Genomic DNA, 20,647 nt, shown 5'->3' on the forward strand with positions numbered 1-20,647 from the left:
CAAATTTTAGTTATATATGATGAAAATCCAGACTGGGTAAGAAAAGTTTTCCCCGATTTTTTTTTTACTTGATGACAAAGTACCCTAAAGCTCCTCAGAGACTTGCACAACACAAGACTACTGAAAAGAATAAACCATGTCCTCTCATATTTTCTTTTCATTCTAAAAATGAATCAGAAGAATGTTAACTGCTTAGTGTTGCAAGAGCCTGAAGCCACGCTCCTATACATGCAACAAGATTGTTTTCACATGCCAATCCAATACCACCTTTGATTTATTGATGCTTACATCTTTTTTACTATCAGGAGCTACAAAACACAGAAAAAATTTATACTAAGCCAAATAATTTGGCTATCAAGAAAGTACAATGCATTCTAGAATGACACCAGAACCCTAACATTTACAAGTATTTTCAACAACGAAAACACTTCATGAAATTCCAAGTTCATCAGTTACTACACATTTGTTATTAAAAAAAAAAAACCAACTTGATCTCTGATCACAGAATTCTGTCTACAGCCTTAACATTGATGTTTTACAGCTCAACTAATAATCTTAAGTGTATCAGTTTTCATTAGAGGAGTGTTCATTTTCTTTTCCTTTTCTCATGTCCAGACTTTTTAATGTAGTCTCTAACAAGAGAGAAGTCCCACACCCCGCAAAAAACCCCACGCATTTGCACACATTTTTAACACTGTTTCAAGACCTGGTATATATTTTAGTACCGATAATCAGCATTTTTCAGGCTATTGCATTTCCCACAGAATGCCACGTCAAAGCTTTATTAATTTGTCTGGAGACATATAGGGACTGCTTGCTTTTCTTGGAAAGTGACAACACTGATAAGCCACTAAAAGAAAAGAACATTTTTTCTAGGCTAATTATAACATGGAATTAATATCCTTTAATAACATTCTTTATTATGAGAATAAATACATGAAACAAATGCAATATATTAGCCACATTTCCTCATATACATTCAGAATACAACAGGAAGCTAGTAGCCATAATCATCAGAACTAATTGAACAAACAAATTTTTACTAAGCCAACAACACTGGAGAAGAGCTGGAAAGTTTATGCACTAGTATCAGGCAAAGAACATGTGATTTCAGCGTTTCCTTGACAGTAATTTAAAGACAAACATGTTGTAGTTATAAATATGAACTGATGGAAGTGTTCAGCTCCGTGCGGTGGCCGTTTGAGGTTGTTCTGACTGCAACTGCTTTCCAAGGTATTCCCTGAAATAGAACAAAAAAATACATTGAGAAACATTCTGGAATGCGGGGAGTAGGATAGTGGTGGGAAGTCTGAAGTAGAGAAAAGAGGAAAAAGCCTTAAGTTTAGAATTATTCCTTGAAATAATGTCTACTAATATTTTACAGTCAACTGGAGCTACTATGAGAGTACCTAAGCTTTAGGTAGCCACCATCTATCCCTCTGAAAATGAGGTTCCAACAAAACTGTTTGGAAAAAGAAAAAGCCGAGTCATAATATTTAGAAGTCCTGGCAACTGTTACAGAATACCCACAAAGCCCAGAGATTTTGCTTGCTGAATAAACATTTTAGAAACTGTGTCAAAGTATTTGAAAGGATCTCTTCCTATAACCCAGCTGCATGAGCACAAGTAATACTGATGGACATACTGGCAATTTAACCCATAGGCCAGCAAAATAGACACTGACTGAAGAACTATATGTTCAAGGTACATTCCCATCTTTCACTGTTTCCTATAAAAGCCCAACACTTCACGGAAACACCAATATGCCGAAAGAGGTCTTTAGTAATATCTGGGTTGTTGCTTGTTACAGAAAATAAACTTCAAGAATTGTACCACTGTATCATCTGAGAGAGAGGGTTTAGGACCTGTGAAACGTAGGCGTTCTTTTTCCATTGTTGATCATACACTTAGCAGCACAGTTTGTCTCACTCCACAGGTATTGCAACCTACTCAGGTTAAACATTAGAAGCCGTTCAGAGAAATGATGTTCAGAATGAAACCTTTTTTAAAAAAAACACCATAACTCAAGAGTATGCACTTTTGCTTTATTTAAAAAAAAAAAACCAAACCCACAGTTCTTACTGCACATTTCAAAAACTAGTTTTCAGCTTAGCGTCCTGTTGAACAGCTATTCCCTATGCATCACAATTCCTATTGCACAATGAAGTTTAGCATCACAACTGTACTGCCCAACAGAACTTTTCTCATTTTTATAGTTAAGTATCTAGAAAAGCAAAATTTCTATAATGTTAACTTCAAACTTAACTAGCAATGAAAATAACATATAGTTTATATGCTGAGCTATACGTTATGGTTTAGCGCCTTCCTTCACAGCTTTATCGGGGGTTGCTGCAGGATCACAGTATTTTAATGCTTGGTCTATACTCAATAGGTATGACTCGAACATAATAGGTAGGTTACCACCCTCAAAGTAGAGGCTCCTGATGGCAAAGAAGGAAAGGAGCTGCTCTCTTGTGGTTTTGCAGGACTCAAAATTGTTCCACCAAAATAAACAAGATTTGACAACCATCCAAAAAAACACAAACAGCTTTTTTTCTGTTTTTCATGCCCGTATGCATGTACTGATTCTAGTGTTTCTTGTCTAACATCCAGCCTTGAAAGCAACTGCCGCTTGCTGCATACACAGCTGTGCTCACAAGCCTGCGAAGTTATTTATTCTTAAAGCGCACATGAACCATTTTGAATGTGAAATTCCTATGCAATTACTTAGAAGTAGGAAAATCAATCAAGCTAACAATCCGTAACAGTACAACTATCACATAGCTTACACTGGTTCAGATGCATGCTCAAGGCTTACTAAAGTCTAACCATAATACAGTGTATTCAGCAAAAATCTCCGAGACGGCAGAGCAGTAGCATATTTTGTAGGTACTTACTGCATTAACAGACACATTAAACTTGTAAGGATAACACAGTAGATGGGACAGTACCTTCCCTACAGAACCTTTTATTTTGGTCATTCATTTGCAGGTGTGAGGTTCAAGTCCAGGGACAAGGAAAAGCTCTTATCCTGTTTCCCCACACAGAAATGAGTGTCCGCAGTTACTGCTCTATGCTGCCACGCTGCAAACCCAGGTGAAAAGCCCACGCTGTCCCTACCTCATCGCTTCTTCAGCCACCACCAAGGGCCACTGAAATGCAAAAAACTTGTCCCACCTGCTGCTACAAGTAACAGTTAATTTTCTTTTTGGTTATGGTTTCCAACTGAGTGCCACTGGTTAACCAAGGACAAGTTCTTGCATGGTCTGTACCGGATGATGAGCGGGATTGGTAAAAGACTGACAGGAGGGACCGACCTTCTCAACATAAAGCTTTCACATGCAGCCTTAGGAGAGAAGTCTGATAGGTTATTCTGCCAGGCCTTCACTCACTTCTCCATCCCATCTTCCACTAAAACCCAAATTACTAAGAGTAGCTTCAGTAGGCTCCTGTTCTCCCTCTGTTAATATACGTACTAAAAGGACAAGATGACTCAAGTATGTTTTTTAAATCCTGGTATTTCATCATAGCAGAAGGTTAAGTAGTACTGTCAGATTCAGTCTTCACACATAAATTGGATGCAGATGTCCATCATTATGCTATTACAAACCAAGCATCTAAGATTTTTTTATTTATCCTGCACTGTTATTTAGTTAAATCTTACAAGAAAACCTGGGATTTTAGAATTACTGTTTACCCCACAAAATTAAAACTACCTTTAAGAATGCAAGCATTCAACACATTGCACTGTAAGAGCATGTATGATGAAAGAAGGATAGATCTTGTCACCAAGATAACAAATCACTGCAGAAAATATTCAAAACAGTATCTGACAGATTAGAGATGCATGCTACAATGGAAAGTAATGAGGTATTAGTCTTCATTTTTAAAATTACAAGCTATAAACACATTAATTGGACCACTTTTCCTTATTTTAAACTTATTTTGTTAGTCTTTCCTTCATAAGTGAAGATGACGACCACCTTTACTGTAACAAAGGCATTGTGGGTGGTCTTTTGCAAGTATATCAAGTTTCTAAGGTGGCTAAACTCAGAAGCAAGAGTATACAACATACAAGCGTCGCCACTACTAGCAGAGATTCATGCAGGCCTGATCAGTTCATATTGGAGACTAAGACAAAACACATCCTGCTATCATTTATTCGACATAGCTGAGCTTTGGGGCCTACATACCCATTGTCTTTCAATACACAATCTTACAAGAAAGACCATTCTTCCCTTCTAACCGGGCCAAGCAGATATGCAGGGTGTCACTCAATATGCATTCTACAAGGTGTACAAAATTCAAGTACAAAGTTGTGGAAAAGGAGCAAAATACTGTCCTGGCCAACAACAAATTCAGTCACCAATTCTTTCCACTGGAAAGCTGCCTTTTACCTTGAGTAGGCATTGTATTATTGTATATAATATTTCAAAAGCCAGTCAGAAGTAGTAAACATTTTCTCAATATAAATACACCAGCTGTCCAGCCATTATATAAGGCTCATTTTTCTTCTAAATCATTTAAGGGGATGAAGGGAAATGAAACTCTATGCACCAGTAGTATTAAGCATCTCTCTATATAATGCTTTATTTCTTAACTGCTTTCCAGAAAGGGAAGGAAAGTTACCACATGCTTAATGGTGTTTCCTCAAGCCAATAAGCATCTGGAAGAGTCTGTGCTCTCCCACATAAATAGACTTAAAATTAAGCACGTCATTTTGGTATACTCCCCATACTGGGATTGGAGAGGTGAACTCCATGAATATTTTTAAGGTACCTTGCAACAGTTCCTAGTAGCAGTAACTTGGAATCAGCACTAGAAACCATACAACAAAGAGCAAGAATGCAAATTTGTCCTCCAGCATTAGTAATCAAGATGTAAAGTTCATTAAGCAAAGGCCCAAGTACCTAGGAAGTTCAAATTTGCAAGTCTTGCAAAGTTTAGAACCAGAAGCTCCACTTTGACCATCTTCCTCACACTAGAACAGAAAGGCCTTTATAAAGGTCAGTTTTAGCCCCCTTCTGACTTCCTTCAACATAAAACTATCCTTATTACAAAGCTGGTCCAGATAAGCTTGCATTTACAGTTAATTGCATTCAAACATGAAACAACTGATGCAGTATAAATTTACAGGTGCTCAAAATATTACCACTACACTGCAGAAAAGCACCAAAAACATGCAAGTTTAGTATATCACTTCTGAGAGTAAATACCAAGTCCTCCATTTCTCAACTACAGCTCAGATCAACAAAACTTCAAACACCACATTTTCTCACTTCTTTGGTCATTCGGAAGTCTGACAGTGAGGCATAAGTAATTTTCATTTGCAAATTAATCTTTTCATTCATATTAGAATAACTAAGTGAGATTCCTTTCACACTAGCAATTTCCCCTTTTTCAGGCTTAATCTTTGGACACACATTTTCTGCAGTATCCAAAATGCTTTTTCCAAGAAGAAAAGGAAACTTGGAGGTGAATACACGACTTTGTTTCATCTCAAATCCTTATTCCAATTTGTTACTTCGTTCAGTTTAATTTAATTGGCTGTGCTGGCATATGAGATACACTGACACCCTCAAGCTGAGATATACTTAAGTGCCACAGTAATTGCAACAAAAACTTAAAGGTCATTTAGGAAAAGGCACAAGAAACTGATCCAACCTGCAAGCCATCAAATTCAGCAAGAATTAAATAAGGAGATAATTGCAAACTAGCACAAGACCTTAACTGAAAATTCTATACTAATTTTCAGATTGAGCAAAGGACCATTGTCAACAACAAACCAACTATGATAGACAGTGAAAGTTTTAAGGTTTCAACAGATTTCTAGAGGTCACATGCTAAAAGAAACAAGCCTTGCAGTTTAAGAACTACTACTTTTAGTGTTATACTCCAAATTCTAGTGCAGTTAGATTTACCTGTCCTTTAAGGAAAACGGAAAATTCTTTTTGGCAGGCAAGGGAAGAGAGGTAGACGAAGCATAGAAGAAAGGAAGGATGGAATTTTCCTATTCTCTCTTTGCTAACAACATTTACCTAAACTCTTTCTCAAATTCAATTTATTAAAGAATTATGTTACCCCAAAAAAATTTGACCACCTTGAACATCTGTAATTTCTAGTTTGTTTTAGCAGATTTCGTTTCCCAAAAGGCAGAATACTTTCCTTTGACAAAGAACAATATCAAAGTATTGATTTTATTTTTCTCTATCTAAAGATAAACCTACAGTCACACGCTTTTGAAAGTGGAAATGAAAAGCTCGTTCTAAGGCAATTTTTCCCTTTATGCAAGAGTACAGACGCATAATAAAACTACAATAAAAAGTCTGCCACATGACTTAAGCAACTCAAAAGACATTGCCAACATACATTGTTAAAGACAAATCGTAAAGATACAATTTAGATTAGATATTAAGAAGAAATTTTTTGCTCTGAGGGTGGTGAGGCACTGGAACAGGTTGCCCAGGGAAGTTGTGGATGCCCCATCCCTGGAAGTGTTCAAGGCCAGGCTGGATGGGGCTTTGAGCAGCCTGGTCTAGTGGGAGGTGTCCCTGCCCATGGCAGGGGGGTTGGAACTAGATGATCTTTAAGGTCCCTTCCAACCCAAACCATTCTATGATTCTCTGAAACAAGTTCGAAGGACATGCAGCAGATGGAATAGATTGGAGAGATCTGACATCTTTATGTTGTGTTTCTACTATGGTTATAAGAACCTGGATTTGTTGACAAAGAGACACTGCAAGAACCTCCTTTTCATTCAGCAGTTTCCCTTCAGAGGGGTTTTGTCCATTTTTGGGAAGATTAATTCTAGTCTTCTGGTTCACAATTTTACATGCAAGCTATAAAGAAACAGCAGATCAATGAGTTCCTATTACAAGGCTGTTACTCAAAGATTTTTATTAGATTTTAAAAGAAAAATCCATGAAAGTCTATATGCCTTTTCTATTATGGAGACAAGTTATAAGTCATTTTTCACTTATAAGATGCGTTATGAGCTAACACTGAGACAGAGGCATTCTGAGAATCAACTTGGGGGTGTTAGTTGACTGCCAGCTGAATATGAGCCAGCAGTGTGCCCAGGTGGCCAAGAAGGCCAACAGCACCCTGGCCTGTATCAGGAACAGGGTGGCCAGCAGGAGTAGGGAAGTGATCGTCCCCCTGTACTCGGCACTGGTGAGGCCCCACCTCGAGTACTGTGTCCAGTTTTGGGCCCCTCACCACAAAAAAGGCACTGAGGTGCTGGAGCAGGTCCAGAGAAGGGCAAAGCAGCTGGTGAGGGGTCTGGAGAGAAAAAAAAAAAAAAATCTTATGAGGAGTCTGCAGGGGCTGGGATTGTTTAGCCTGGAGAAAAGGAAGCTGAGGGGAGACCTTATCACTCTCTACAACTACCTGAAAGGAGGTTGTAGCAAGGTGGGGGTTGGTCTCTTCTCCCAAGTAACAGGCGATCGGACAAGAGGAAACTGCCTCAAGTAGTGCCGGGGGGGTGGGGTGGGGGGTTTAGACTGGATATTGGGAAAAATTTATGCACTGAAAGGGTTATTAAGCATTTGAACAGGCTGTCCAGGAAGTGGCAGAGTCCCCATCCCTGGAGGTATTTAAAAGATGGGTAGACATAGTGCTTAGAGATATGGTTTAGTGATGGTTTTTGTCAGAGTTACGTTGATGGTTGGATTAGATGATCTAAAAGGTCCCTTCCAACCTAGGCAATTCTATGATTCTAACTTAACTGAACCATGCAACTTGGTCTAAAAGTGGTTTTATACTGAATCAGAAGATTTAGTTGCCACAATGAACAGGAAACAAAATGCTTTCAATACTTAAGAGCTTTTAAGTTTGCACAGAATATTTCAGAATGACTGATATAGATCAAGTTTAACTGACTTTTACTTTCAGGAAATCCAATCTCTAAAGTAACGCTAATCAGAAGTGAAACTACCATGAAGTTACTTCTTTGGTGACATACTTTTTCAGCATAGCACATGAAAATGAACAATTTATTTGAAAAAAGAAAATGCAAACTGAGCAGGATGTTTGATACTTGCAAAATATTTGCTCCACACTAACAGAAGCTCCAGAAATATTAAAGTGTGTTTTAAAAACAGTGTAGATCTCATGACAGAGAACACGATCCGAGTGTGAAATCCCAGAGAGCATACACACAATACAAACCACAGTCCCTACTTGTATGGAATGAAGCTTTACAAGAATATATATTTATGTTCAAATAAAGAGATGGAGCACTCATACTAGATATCAAGCGTGCCTACAACTAATTAGATTTTTGCCTAACTTGTCTCATTCTAGCTAGGAACTGTCCTCTTAAAAAAAAAATATATATTTTTTTATCAGGAACACAATATATCTTCTCAGACTTTTCAGTTAGTTAACTTCTGTTAACTACTAAAAAGGAATTGTATTGATGATGAAAGCTAAGAAACAGGGTAAATACATACAGTGGATTGCATTATCATGTAGGCATTGTTTCCTAGATTTATGCCTACTATATTAAGCATTACACATCTGAGCACTGGGATGGGGGGGGAAAAAAAAAAAGGGGGGGGAGGCAGCGCAGCAAACTTCATGGCTGCCAGTTAACTGTCATTACACCTTCACTTCTCACTACGGAAAGCAAGCAGCACACAGAAGCTATCTTAGGAGACACATGAGCTTCAGAGAACAAAGTTTACACCAAAGAAGAAGAGTGACAAATGCTGAATATTCCATGCTAACTCTATAGATGAACAACAGGTTCTAAATACAGCATACTGAAAATCCTAGGCAGTTTCATATTTTTTAACATCTCTCTGCTTTACCAGTCATTTTAAAAGATGGAAAGCAAGTAATTTTGTCTGGAATGTGCACTGTGAAAGCCATATGCATCTGTTTGCATATTCAAAGCTTATCTGCATTTATTGCTTCATTCAGTATGCCGTTTATTAATTTTACTTCCAATACCATACTTGATCATGCATCGATGACGCATCCTAACTCCCATTGTTTAGCATCCTGCAACACACTCATACTCTCCATGTTGGTATCAATTAATTGAATAGCAATTTATTTTAAAAGTCTGCCTATTTAAAGAAGGTTTATAGCTCTGAGCCTGCACAGTTCAAAGGACCCTGGGGAGATGAGGCATCATACCTGAACCCAGAGATGCAACCCCTACAGCACCTTACTACTAAGGCACAAGCAGAAATACGGAGCAACACAGACCAGTAGTTCAGTCAGTGGGAGCAAATGCCAAAAGATGCCACAAGTTCTGCCATGACCCTGACTCAGCCATCGGAAAAATAAACAAGTTTGCAGCGAGATCTACCCTGGTGTCAGTGGCTCTTGTATGAATACTGAAGAACTTTTGACCTATAGAGGTAAAACCACTGCTTTTTACTTTACATTTGCATGAACAAAGAGGACACATGATCCACCTGTGCACATCTCAGCTAAACTGGATGTTTTAACAACATCTCCTCTGACCTATGGTCTCCAACTCCCAACAGCACTGCTGCTAACAGAGCAAGAAAAAAAAAAAAGTAATATGCTGCACTTACTACATTGAGTCATGAGCAAACTTCCCTGGCCGTAAACCAGCTAGAAGACAAACAAGTGGTGGAAACTAATGCACTGTGTTCTAGATTACCAGTAGGGTCATAAATTACATATTAAATGCAGAACATCTAGAATTCACCTAGCTCTTCATCAAGCTCTTATTTTAGTGAACTAATAGAAGGTTGGAATTAACCCCTTTAGCATGAAGCCAGGAGACTATACATTCACAAATCTTAAAAGACAGAAGATTATTCCCACTGCTCAACTTCAGACACTGAAGCTGCTCTGCACTGCCCTGAAAAACAATCTGCTTCTCTCCATTGTTCATACAACGGAGGCACAGACGGTGGGATGGAGTGCACCATCAGCAAGTCTGACAGCAACATCAAGCTCTGTGGTGGTTTGACATGCTGGAGGGAAGGGATGCCATCCACAGGGACCTTGACAGGCTTGAGAGGTGGGCCCATGTGAACCTCATGAAGTTCAACAAGGCCAAGCGCAAGGTGCTGCACTTGGGCTGAGGCAATCCCAAGCACAAATACAGGCTGGGTGGAGAATGGATTGAGAGCAGCCCTGAGGAGAAGGACTTGGGAGTGTTGGTGGATGAGACGCTCAACATGAGCCAGCAATGTGCGCTTGCAGCCCAGAAAACCAACTGTATCCTGCGCTGCATCAAGAGCACTGTGGCCAGCAGGTTGAGAGAGGGGATTCTCAGCACAAGGACATGGACCTCCTGGAATGGGTCTAGGGGAGGGCCACAAAGATGATCAGAGGGCTGGAGCACCTCTGCTATGAGGACAGGCTGAGAGTTGGGGTTGTTCAGCCTCGAGAAGAGAAGGCTCCAGGGAGACCTTATAGCAGCCGTCCAGTACCTAAAGAGGGCCTAAAGGAAAGATGGGGAGGGACTCTTTATCAGGGAGTGTAGTGATAGGATGAGGGGTAACAGCTTCAAACTGAATGAGGCTAAATTTAGACTGGATATCAGGAAGAAATTCTTTACTGTGAGGGTGGTGAGGCACTGGAACAGGTTGCCCAGGGAAGCTGTGAACACCCCATCCCTGGAAGTGTTCAAGGCCAGGCTGGATGGGGCTTTGAGCAGCCTGGTCTAGTGGGAGGTGTCCCTGCCCATGGCAGGGGGGTTGGAACTGGATGATCTTTAAGGTCCCTTCCAACCTAAACCATTCTGTGATTCCCCCCCGCATTCTGCTCTTGTGAGACCCCACCTGGAGTACTACATCCAGCTCTGAGGCCCCCCAACACAACAACCTGTTGGAGCAGGTCCAGAGGAGGGCCACAAAGATGATCAGAGAGCTGGAGCACCTCTCCTATGAGGACAGGCTGAGAGAACTGGCGTTGTTCAGCCTGGAGAAGAGAAGGCTCCAGGAGTCCTTACTGCAGCCTTCCAGTACCTAAAGGGGGCCTACAGGAAAGATGGAGAGGGACTCTTTATCAGGGAGCATAGTGATAGGACGAGGCGGGTAACAGTTTTAAACTGAAAGAGGGGAGACTTAGATTAGATATCAGGAAGAAATTCCTTACTCCGAGGGTGGAACATGTTGCCCAGGGAAGCTGTGGATACTCCATCCCTGGAAGTGTTCAAGGCCAGGCTGGATGGGGCTTTGAGCAGCCTGGTCTAGTGGGAGGTGTCCCTGCCCATGGCAGGGGGGTTGGAACTAGATGATCTTTAAGGCCTCTTCCAACCCAAACCATTCTATGATTCATATAAGGTACTTGGGCTTCTAACCGTAGGTGCTTTGAGTCACACCATGCCAGCCCTGAAGTTCAGTAAAATTTTGTACTGTGAAGCACAAAGGCACATGCTTTATCTGTAGAGATTAACATATTGGGTTTCTTTAAAGTGATATGTAAGTGCTGTCAGTGTAGAACTTAGTGATTTGATTCTTTTAAAGTCTGCATCATTAAAAACATTGCTCCAACCAGCATTACGTTCCCAAAACCATTTCCTAATATTAAAACGGTCAAGGTGGGTATTGCCACTGAACAGCAAAGACAAAGAATAAGAAGATGATGTTTCTCATACATAGTTAAAACACAAATTAAACAGGACATACAAAAAAACATGCACCATCGTTGCCATGCCAAACTCCCCTATCTGCCAATAACATCAGCATGGGGTGCCACGAGTGATATAGTTAGTTCAAGTGAGATTAAAACACAGGATAAATTACCATTTAAAGATATTAAGTGATGCTAAAACGATACCTTCTCTCCCTGCTTCATCATGCGCATGATCATTTAACATGCAAATGTAGCTGGAATATTTCACCTGAACTTACCTCATCTGAAAAGCTGACAGCAGTAACTGCTTTTGCCAACCTAGTTTTACCATTAAACGAAATGCCTGACAGTCTGATTCCCCCCCATTTATCCCTGACTTAAAAACCCCTAAGGAAAAGCCAGTTGAGCAGCCTGTAATGAACTATTACTGTAATGAACTATTACTTAGGAGTTAACTGTCTCCAAGTTGAGTTATTAGCAGTCTAATGACACAACTGTATTTTAAGCAGAATGCCACTTCAGCTGCCCCATGACTCTCCCTTGGTTCAGGTACCACAAGTTTTCCTTACTCTGCTGCTTCAGGCACCTCAACCCAGCAGAGCAAGCCCTTATTTTCTTATCCTTCTCTTGGTTAGCCTCCAGATCAAGGAAAAGCCTGACTACCTCTGTCATGCCTGTGTCACAGATAGTAATGGAGAGTTGTTCCATGTCAATTAAATTCAAGGAAAAAAACAAAAACAAAGGGGGAAAATGCTTATTGTTTCCCCAGCTCTGAAGCGCAAGTTAAGCAAAACCATGAAGTTGCTGAGTAATCCATCTTATAGTAAAGCAAAGCTAAATAAGTAGGCACTTGAACTGCACAGTGCAGCAGTCAGGGGACTCTGCTTTCTCTTCTCCCCACACAAGCTATGAAACGGAAGAGCTCCTGACACACCTCAAACGCCAGATCTATACAAAGACAGATCGAGCTTCCCACATACAAATGATACGTCATTTCCTTAGCTCAAGCTACCTGATGTCCATTCCAGGGGGGAACACTACTTTGGCAAATATGAGCCAAGGACAATGTGTCCCAGAGGTTTGTTCCAGTAAGAATTAAACAAGAACATATTCTCTGAAGATGACAATATGAATCTGAAAATGGCAGTAACTTAAACAGATCCTTTTTATTGACACCTCTAAATATCTGAAACTAGATGTAATTGCAATCTCTCTGTCTCACGTCTAAAGGTTCACAAACTGTGAAAAGCAGGCACAGAAATGTTCATGACATTAAAAAACCAAGACAAATCTAGACCAGATGTGATGTTTTTAAAATTAGTACGCTTAAGTTGAAAATGAGAAAAAGAGAAGTTAGGCATCCAGGAAAACTTTTACTACCAGTGAGGTTTGTGCAGGAGAAAGACTGGAGTTTTATATTTTTATTACCGCATTTTCAAGACATCAGAACACACATGAAATGAGACCTGTCTCCGCTGCATAAAGTATAAATTCAGTAACTAAGCCTTCCACATTGTAAACTTGATTTAGCTATAGCCAGTTTATAATACTCAGAATGCTTCAAATATATCAGAACAGCACTGTGAGAAAAGAAGTACATCACCAAACTGAGAAGCAGGGCAGAGCACAACATACAATATTGCCTACAAATTAGGCTGCACATGACCACACGTTTAGTCTCCATCGCCACATATTCAGAAATTCAAGTCTGAAGTCCTCCTTACAGATGGAGAATGTTAACTCTGGATTTTTCATAGTAGGTTATTTAAACATGTAAGTTTTTCTCTGCTATAGAAGGTTCCCACAGTATGAGAGAGGGAGGAAGCAGGATAAAATTAACATTATGATATGCATGAGAGTCAAAACCTGTATTCTTTGGAAGAAAAGGGGGGAAACTAGCTTTGTTTTACAGAAGATACACTGCAGGGAGAGGGGACAGGAGATTTTTTTTATTAGCTTGCTAGTCTGTCTTCTACAGCAACTAGACAACTTAAATCTTTAAGAATGAGTTCTTAAGGCCCTTGTTCCCCTACAAGTTTTACACTCTTAGCATCACTACTACTCAGCATTTTAAAAAGATCAGAATCTGTCAGAAGCAAAAAAAAATTACAAAAAGCTATAGGTACTTCCAAGCACCAAGCTTTTCAGAAATAAAAGGTTGCTTTAAATTCGAAATTAAATTAGTTGTTTGTATCTCAACATCTATGTTACAAAGTATTCAGATGTACTGTTGCATTTTATCTTACTCTAAGGCAATGCCGAATTGGAAATATAAACTTTAGTGAAATCATAATTAATACTCAGATTAAGAATTCCTAATCAGTATTTTTAAGTCTCCATGCTTTATGCTTAGCATACCTAATTAGTTTGGCAAGTTATACAAAGTTGTCATGTGAACACTGAGGTTTTTCACAACTTCAGCCCTTCAATGCTTAACTATAAAGGTCCTGTGCTCTGTTGGAAAGGCAACGTCACCCACCAGCAAGTTCTGTGGCAGAACACACCAGGACTTCAGGGTTTTTGGAACTTTATTAGAGAAATAATTAGAGAACTAGTCAACAAACAATGAAAGAAAAACCTCATTTGAAATGCTATTCTCAGCAACTGATGAAACAGACACCAGCAAGCAATTTTCAACTACATCTAATCAACCAGTCCATAAGCTTCTGCTACTCCAGGAGCTCAAGAAAAATTATACTTGCATCCCTTAAAACAGCAACAGAAAAATAACAGTATAGAGTGGGGGAAAGGACTAGAGCAATGCAAAAGAACGGTCAGGCATGCAGTCTGCAAAGCAACTGTCAATTAAATACGTGAAACGTCAACTCTTACAACTACATCAAGCTACTGATTCCTTCAGCTGAGATTAAGCAAGCTTGCTAAAACACTTGCACACATCCTTAACATTTTGAAGACTAGTTTTGCAAGCCTAAATTACAGCTTGTATTAAATATAAAGCAGTTCAAATAAGATAAAATACATTGAGTGAATTACTCATGTGACATTCAGTCACGTAAGGTCAAGCTACTCAATTCAACTGCAATAAAAATATACAGAAAACCTAGCTAAGAACTTACACATCAGCATCATATTGCTCTATCATTTAAGAACTGGAGTCTTACCACATTAAAGTGTTATTTGCCCTTAAAAAAAAAAAACCTACTGTCTTGAATCCTCTCTCCACAGCCCAATATTTCTTACTGTTAGTAGTATGTTAAATAATCTTCACATACCAGTTATGAACCATCAGCTTCTGCACAGCCAGTAGTGCATTATAGCGAACTTGCTGGTCTTCATGATGCATGTGGTTCATTACCAGCTGTTTACCACCAAGTTGTTCGATCACTCTGAAAGAGAGGAGGGGAGGAGTTTTTTTGACATTACTTCAGCTTCTGGGTAGCTATCCTATCCAACCACTTCACATTCAAGGCATTAAAAGGTTAAGTCACAGAATATTTGTTTTATTGAAAGTACCTATTTCCTAACATATACATCTTATTTGACGTCTTACAAATGCAGATCTCTCATACTACCTAATGAATTTATTTTTTTTTTTTTAAATTCACAACATCAGAAAGTGTTTGTACTGGACTCCCCTGTTTACTACCCACTACCTACTTCCATAAATTTTGAACTAAACAACCGTCAAGAAAGGAGTGCTTTGCAGAGAGGGTTATTTGCTTTACACAGTTTAGTAAAGAACTCAATATTGTCTTGAGAGGGTTAGCAGGGTACAGCACGATCAATTATCATTTAGGAGGAGGTAGTGCCCTCCCCTCCATAAACCGATAATAACCAGGTCACTCCATTTTTTGCAAGATTAAAGCCCCAATCCCACAGTGAAAAATGCTTGTAATCACACCAACACATATTAAACCAGCCACTTGGTCGTGCTTTTTGCCATTCAAACTGTACTAGAGCCACAGCTACTCTTGCACAAGATGCAGCTAAGTTACCATTTACAGAAAAACAGTATCTTTCATTACAAACTTCACCATAGTAGTCAGCAATAGCTTTTTAATAGCTATACCAAATCCCTCACGAAATACTGATGAAACCTCGTATCACGTCATGTATATATAATTTCAAAAAAAAAAAAACAAAACAAAAAACACCACACAAAAACTGGACAGCAAAACACACTTAAAGCCTGAAAAAGTATCACCATTCCCATGTCTCTCTACATGCAGCATTTTGGTCTGTCATAACAGAAAGTTTGGAAAGAATTTGCAAGGATATATAAACTGATTACTCACTGACTTGCGTATGTTCTGTTTTTTTTTTTTTTTTTTTTTTTTTTACATCTGTTCTCTCACAGGTCACTGAGTAGTTAAACATAATATATTCTGTGAGGAGGCTACCGTTTGCATTACTCTTAACCTGCTGCTATCCTGCCATTCTAAGCTTTCATTAGCTGTCTGTTTTTATTACTGTTCTTTTCATGGCCCAATTAATGCATTACTACTGCACAACACAATATGTTTTTGTAAAGCTGCAGAACAGTATAAAGACATAGCGTGGAGATGAAAAAGAGAATTTCCTATTTCATTTTATAACTCTGTCAAAACCATCCTGAAGACCATAGGGAATATTATTTCCCCAATAGCATTAGAACATATAAGGATGTTACATACAACAGGAACGCATTCAGAAAAGCGCAATTGTTTCAAGCTGGAAAATCCTCACCAAGAAGTTATTACTAATGTAATAGATTCAAAAAAACCCTTTATGTTTGCCTTAGGCTGCCTCGCCTTTTTAATCATGAGTTAAATATAAAACCACTGCACACAAAGACTGTGAAACACAATTTTTTTTTCCTCATTACAGGACTGACTCGTTACAGGAAGGTTCACAGTGAATCCTGTTCCTTCAAACTCCAAACCTGCTCAAAACACTACTGTTAGTTCTCTTTTCCCTCTCCTCAACTTCTGCTTACTTTACAGCAGTAATAGAGCCCACTGGGCCAGTTATGGTACGTGCACATCTTGCGCAGGGTCTGTTCCCTATAAGAACAGTGCACCTAGCCAAAACAGTGACAATTCAAACAAGTTTCTGGATGCTGAAGAGTTAGATCTTAACATGACACGTTTAAACGGAGAAAGAAGATACCTAAGATGAAGACAAATGAGAACAGTTTAGACTGTTAGAGCAGAAAATATTAATAAAAAATCCACACTACATATCTAAAAGCAGACCAAGGTGAAAAGGGGAATGCAATTAGGCTGTTGCTGAATCGTGAGCTAAAGAAGGGAATGGCTCTAGGTGCCAATCTCTTGTACATGCAAAACGTAAAACCTGTATTCACAGCATTCAGGTGATTTAAATTGCTGACCTCGCATAGCAGTGACCCTTGGGGCAAATAGAAGTTTTACTGGAAGCTGATGTTTAGCCTGCATTTATTTTCCATGACAGGAAACACCAATACTGTACTTTATTTATGCTGTTACATTGTCAGAAAATGCATGTTAGTGAGCCTCACTAGAATCCCAGGGTGCTATTGCCTTGAGAACTTGGTCCACAATGTGCAATTTTAAAGGCAAGTTAAAGTTATTCAAGATGACAGCATTAGAGAACAGCCAAGCAAAAATGTAGTATTTAGTTTAACAAACTAGTCTACTGGGAAGTGTCCCTGCCGAGGGCAGGGGGTTTGGAACTAGGTGATCTTTAAGGCCCCTTCCAACCCTAATCATTCTATGATTCTATGAAACACTTCGTCTGAAAAAGGGAAAGGTTAGACAGAATTGTAACTCCAGGTCTCTGCTGTGCGCAGCAGGTAGACCAGGAAGTTTTAGGTTCTAATTCGCCTCTGCAACCTTTGGAGAGTGAAGGATGATCCTGTTAAGAGTTGAGGACAAACACTTAAAGGAAACAAAAAATATTTAAGACATCTGAATTCTCTTATTCTTCCAAACCAACGAATAGCATCCATTCTCAAAGTGAGTCATGCAATGAGAGTGTGAAATGCCAACCAGGCGTGGGAGCAGTAAATGACTACATATCAGAAATGATCATGGTACAAAAAGGACTATTACATGGAAACTCACACACAGTCCTTAGGTATTTTAAGCTTTTAATCCTAAAATTGCTGAAGTAATACTTAGTAAAGATAAACCAGATTACAAAGGAAATTCTTTAAAAGAAAGATTGGGGCATTTTAGTTTATCCATCAGAACCAAAAGCTAAATAAGCCAAGTCCGTAAGCAGAAAGCAGCTAAAGTATTAGAATTTGATATAAGAATGTGGGTTAGAATAGTATCTAGGACCACTGATGCTGATGATCGCTCCTTTTGAACGTTGACACGCTTCTGAATAGGTTTAAAAGCCTGGGAGCTGAGCAGAGCTGTGGTCCCACCAGCAGTACATTTTCCCAGCTACAGACTAGGAGATACAGGTCCTGTTTATCCACTTATCTGACTTCATAGCTTTGGTCCAGCAACTGCATGGCTACGCTAGCTCAAGTATTATGCCACATTTGGGTAGATGTGTGCAGGATGTCTAAAGATCATGGCAAATGCCTAATGAAATGGTTTCAGACAAAGGGCAGATCAAAGCAGGAGCAACCCGTATTACTCCTTCGGATTTGCCACTTGCAGGCAGCAGTATAAGTTTCCACCTACTGGAGGATATCTCGCCTCCCCTCCAAATACCAGTTGTCAAAAATCTCTTTTGGAAGACACAGCAGATGATTAGCCAATAAACAGCACTGCTCAGTACAAGTGGTACACACTGAACACCTCTGACCTTTCTCAGTGGACCTAGAAAACTGTTAATTTGTTCCAATACTCTAAAAACATCTTCAGTTCAAGTTGCTTACAAGACTACAAGGGCTGTGAATCTTTCTGGAGTGAACAAATCTTTCTAGCATATACACAGCATGAAGTTTGTCTGTTCTTTGTGATTCTGCTACTGTCAAGCCAGCAGTCTGAACAAGACGTGTTCATGAAATTCCCAACAAGCCTCATCATCTCCATTAAACCCTATGCAGAAACCAGAAAGACCACCGTTTTGCTACAAAAATTAAGTCACATCCCTTTGAGTGACTGATGAGCATGATTCCTGCAAAAACCAAAGGCCTTTGTCTGCTTCAGTGGTCTCCTACCTGCAAGATGCAATTACTCAGCAAACAAACATCTTTACTCCCATGTTTTTAAAACAAAACAAAGCAAGAAAGAAGAGCAATGTCTGTCTGTATATTTTGACAGAAATTCAGGTTTACAATAAACATTAACACTTTCACCAAAATGTGGATTTGAGTAGCTAAAAGAGTGATAGATAACTGAATCTGTACTAACATCACTGAAATTACAATAGCAATTGTTTGTGAGAAAAATCTTGTCTCAGTAATCTTAAGTCACAAAATACTTAATCGTTGTTGAAATAGTCCATCCCCACTGTAAGCCAAATAATTATAGTCCAATAGTCATAAGAGGCTAAAAATGCTATGTTGATTAAATTCTTGGTAGTTCTAATTTCTTCTCGTGCGTGTCTTCTGCTTTAGTCTAAACAACTTATCCAAAACTTCTCTAGGCATTGGCTCCCTTCACTGTCAAGGGGCACTGCAATATATTAAGTCAAAGACCTAGTTTGTATTTGCTCATCTGATTTAGTTTGTGTTTTCTCACCTTCCCAGGGAATCAAACTTAAGCATAACCTGCTATCCCTATGTAGCATATTTTAATATAAATAAGCAAAAAAGCCACAGGCAAAGTATATATTCTAGCTAGTCTCTTGAGTACCAACATATTGGCATTTTTCTTACCGTTTTCCACGGGGATAGTGTCGTACGTATTCTCCCACATCATGAGCAGCTACAGCCAGCACTTGTGGGTCATCAGAAACCTCCAGAAGTTTTGTCAGGATTCTAGGAAAAGATTTGAAACAATCAAGTCCCAGGTTTTGGTCTGGGGGCCTTTTTGTCTTGTTTTGGGTTTTCTTTGTCCTTGTTTTTTTGTTTGGTTTTTGGTTTGTTTTTTTTTAAATCACCAATAACTTGAAATAACAAATCCTGTAACCATAAAAGTGCTTTACAAGTCACCCAAACAGCAAAGCTAGAATAGAACTTTTTCCAAATGTGCAGTTGCATTTAAAACAATGGAGATCCTGCCCTAATTAACAGAATTATCAAAAGCATTCAATAGAGTAAGTTTAGTGAGCCGCATCTACAAATGCCTATAAACCAAGGTTTACAAAATATTTCTTTTTTTTTTTATACATTGGCTTCAAGACCAACAGTTTTGAGGGTTTGAGTCCGAGATTTGCTGTATGAACCAAACATATAAATATTTACAGACTAGGACAGGGGTGGGACACAAACACAAAAGCCTACCCAAGGTCAACAGATGCTGCTGCTTCTGTTATACAACAGACCCCAGTCATGCCTGCATGCTGTTCCTGCCTCCTGTAAGGCCACGTTGCTCGTGACACAGTGGGGGGGGTATGACAAGCCTGTTATCTACCAGCCTTTCACCAACTCTATTCCTCCCCTCACCTCTCAACAGTAGCCTTGCTCAATGCAGGGTATAAAGACAAAACGGGCAGAATTTTATACAGAACTTTGTTATACAGAGTCATTTAAAAGTTAAAAGGCATACTAGCACTTGAGAACAAAGCGGCACACCGTGTTCTTTGGTCTGTGCAACTATGAACCTCTCTCAGTTCAAGACCATCAATTTTATCTCAACAACATCACCTGTTCAGTCAACTGTTGTGGTCTAAAAAGCAGTTCTGTCCTAACTCAAAGACTGCAATGATGAAAGCTATACCTTGTAATTGACTCTGATTTCATGTACTAGTTATTTTGTTAGCATGACCAGAAATACAGAGCTGTAAGAATTAGAAAACAGATTCTCAACTCTTAATATTGTCTGCATTTTTAAATTAAGTAATTTAATCAGCTTTAGTGGAAAATGGATACCAGCAACACTGTTCTCTAGCCAGCAGTGAGAATGGGGGGAAAAATTATATAGATATTAAGGTTAGGCACTAATAAAAAGTTTAAAAGGTTAAATACACAGATCACTGTAAAATTAGATTCATCTACGCTTATTGAAATGACAAACTTGTTCTAATCACAGAAAGT

At 39.1% G+C, this 20,647-nt stretch overlaps 1 protein-coding gene across 1 annotated transcript in view; it reads right to left on the bottom strand.

Moving 5' to 3' along the window:
• Positions 1–256: 256 nt before the first annotated feature.
• The window catches only part of ATP6V1H (ATPase H+ transporting V1 subunit H), a 51,199-nt gene continuing 30,808 nt past the window's right edge, over positions 257–20,647 (bottom strand). The window contains exons 12-14 of the mRNA XM_074577030.1: positions 19,328–19,429; positions 14,802–14,915; positions 257–1,240 (exon numbers count right to left, since the gene is read on the bottom strand). Coding sequence (XP_074433131.1) covers positions 1,180–1,240; positions 14,802–14,915; positions 19,328–19,429 — 277 coding nt within the window. The 3' untranslated portion in view covers positions 257–1,179. The remainder of the gene's footprint in view (positions 1,241–14,801; positions 14,916–19,327; positions 19,430–20,647) is intronic.

This window comes from Larus michahellis, chromosome 2, assembly GCF_964199755.1.
Source record: "Larus michahellis chromosome 2, bLarMic1.1, whole genome shotgun sequence".
NCBI lineage: Eukaryota > Metazoa > Chordata > Aves > Charadriiformes > Laridae > Larus > Larus michahellis.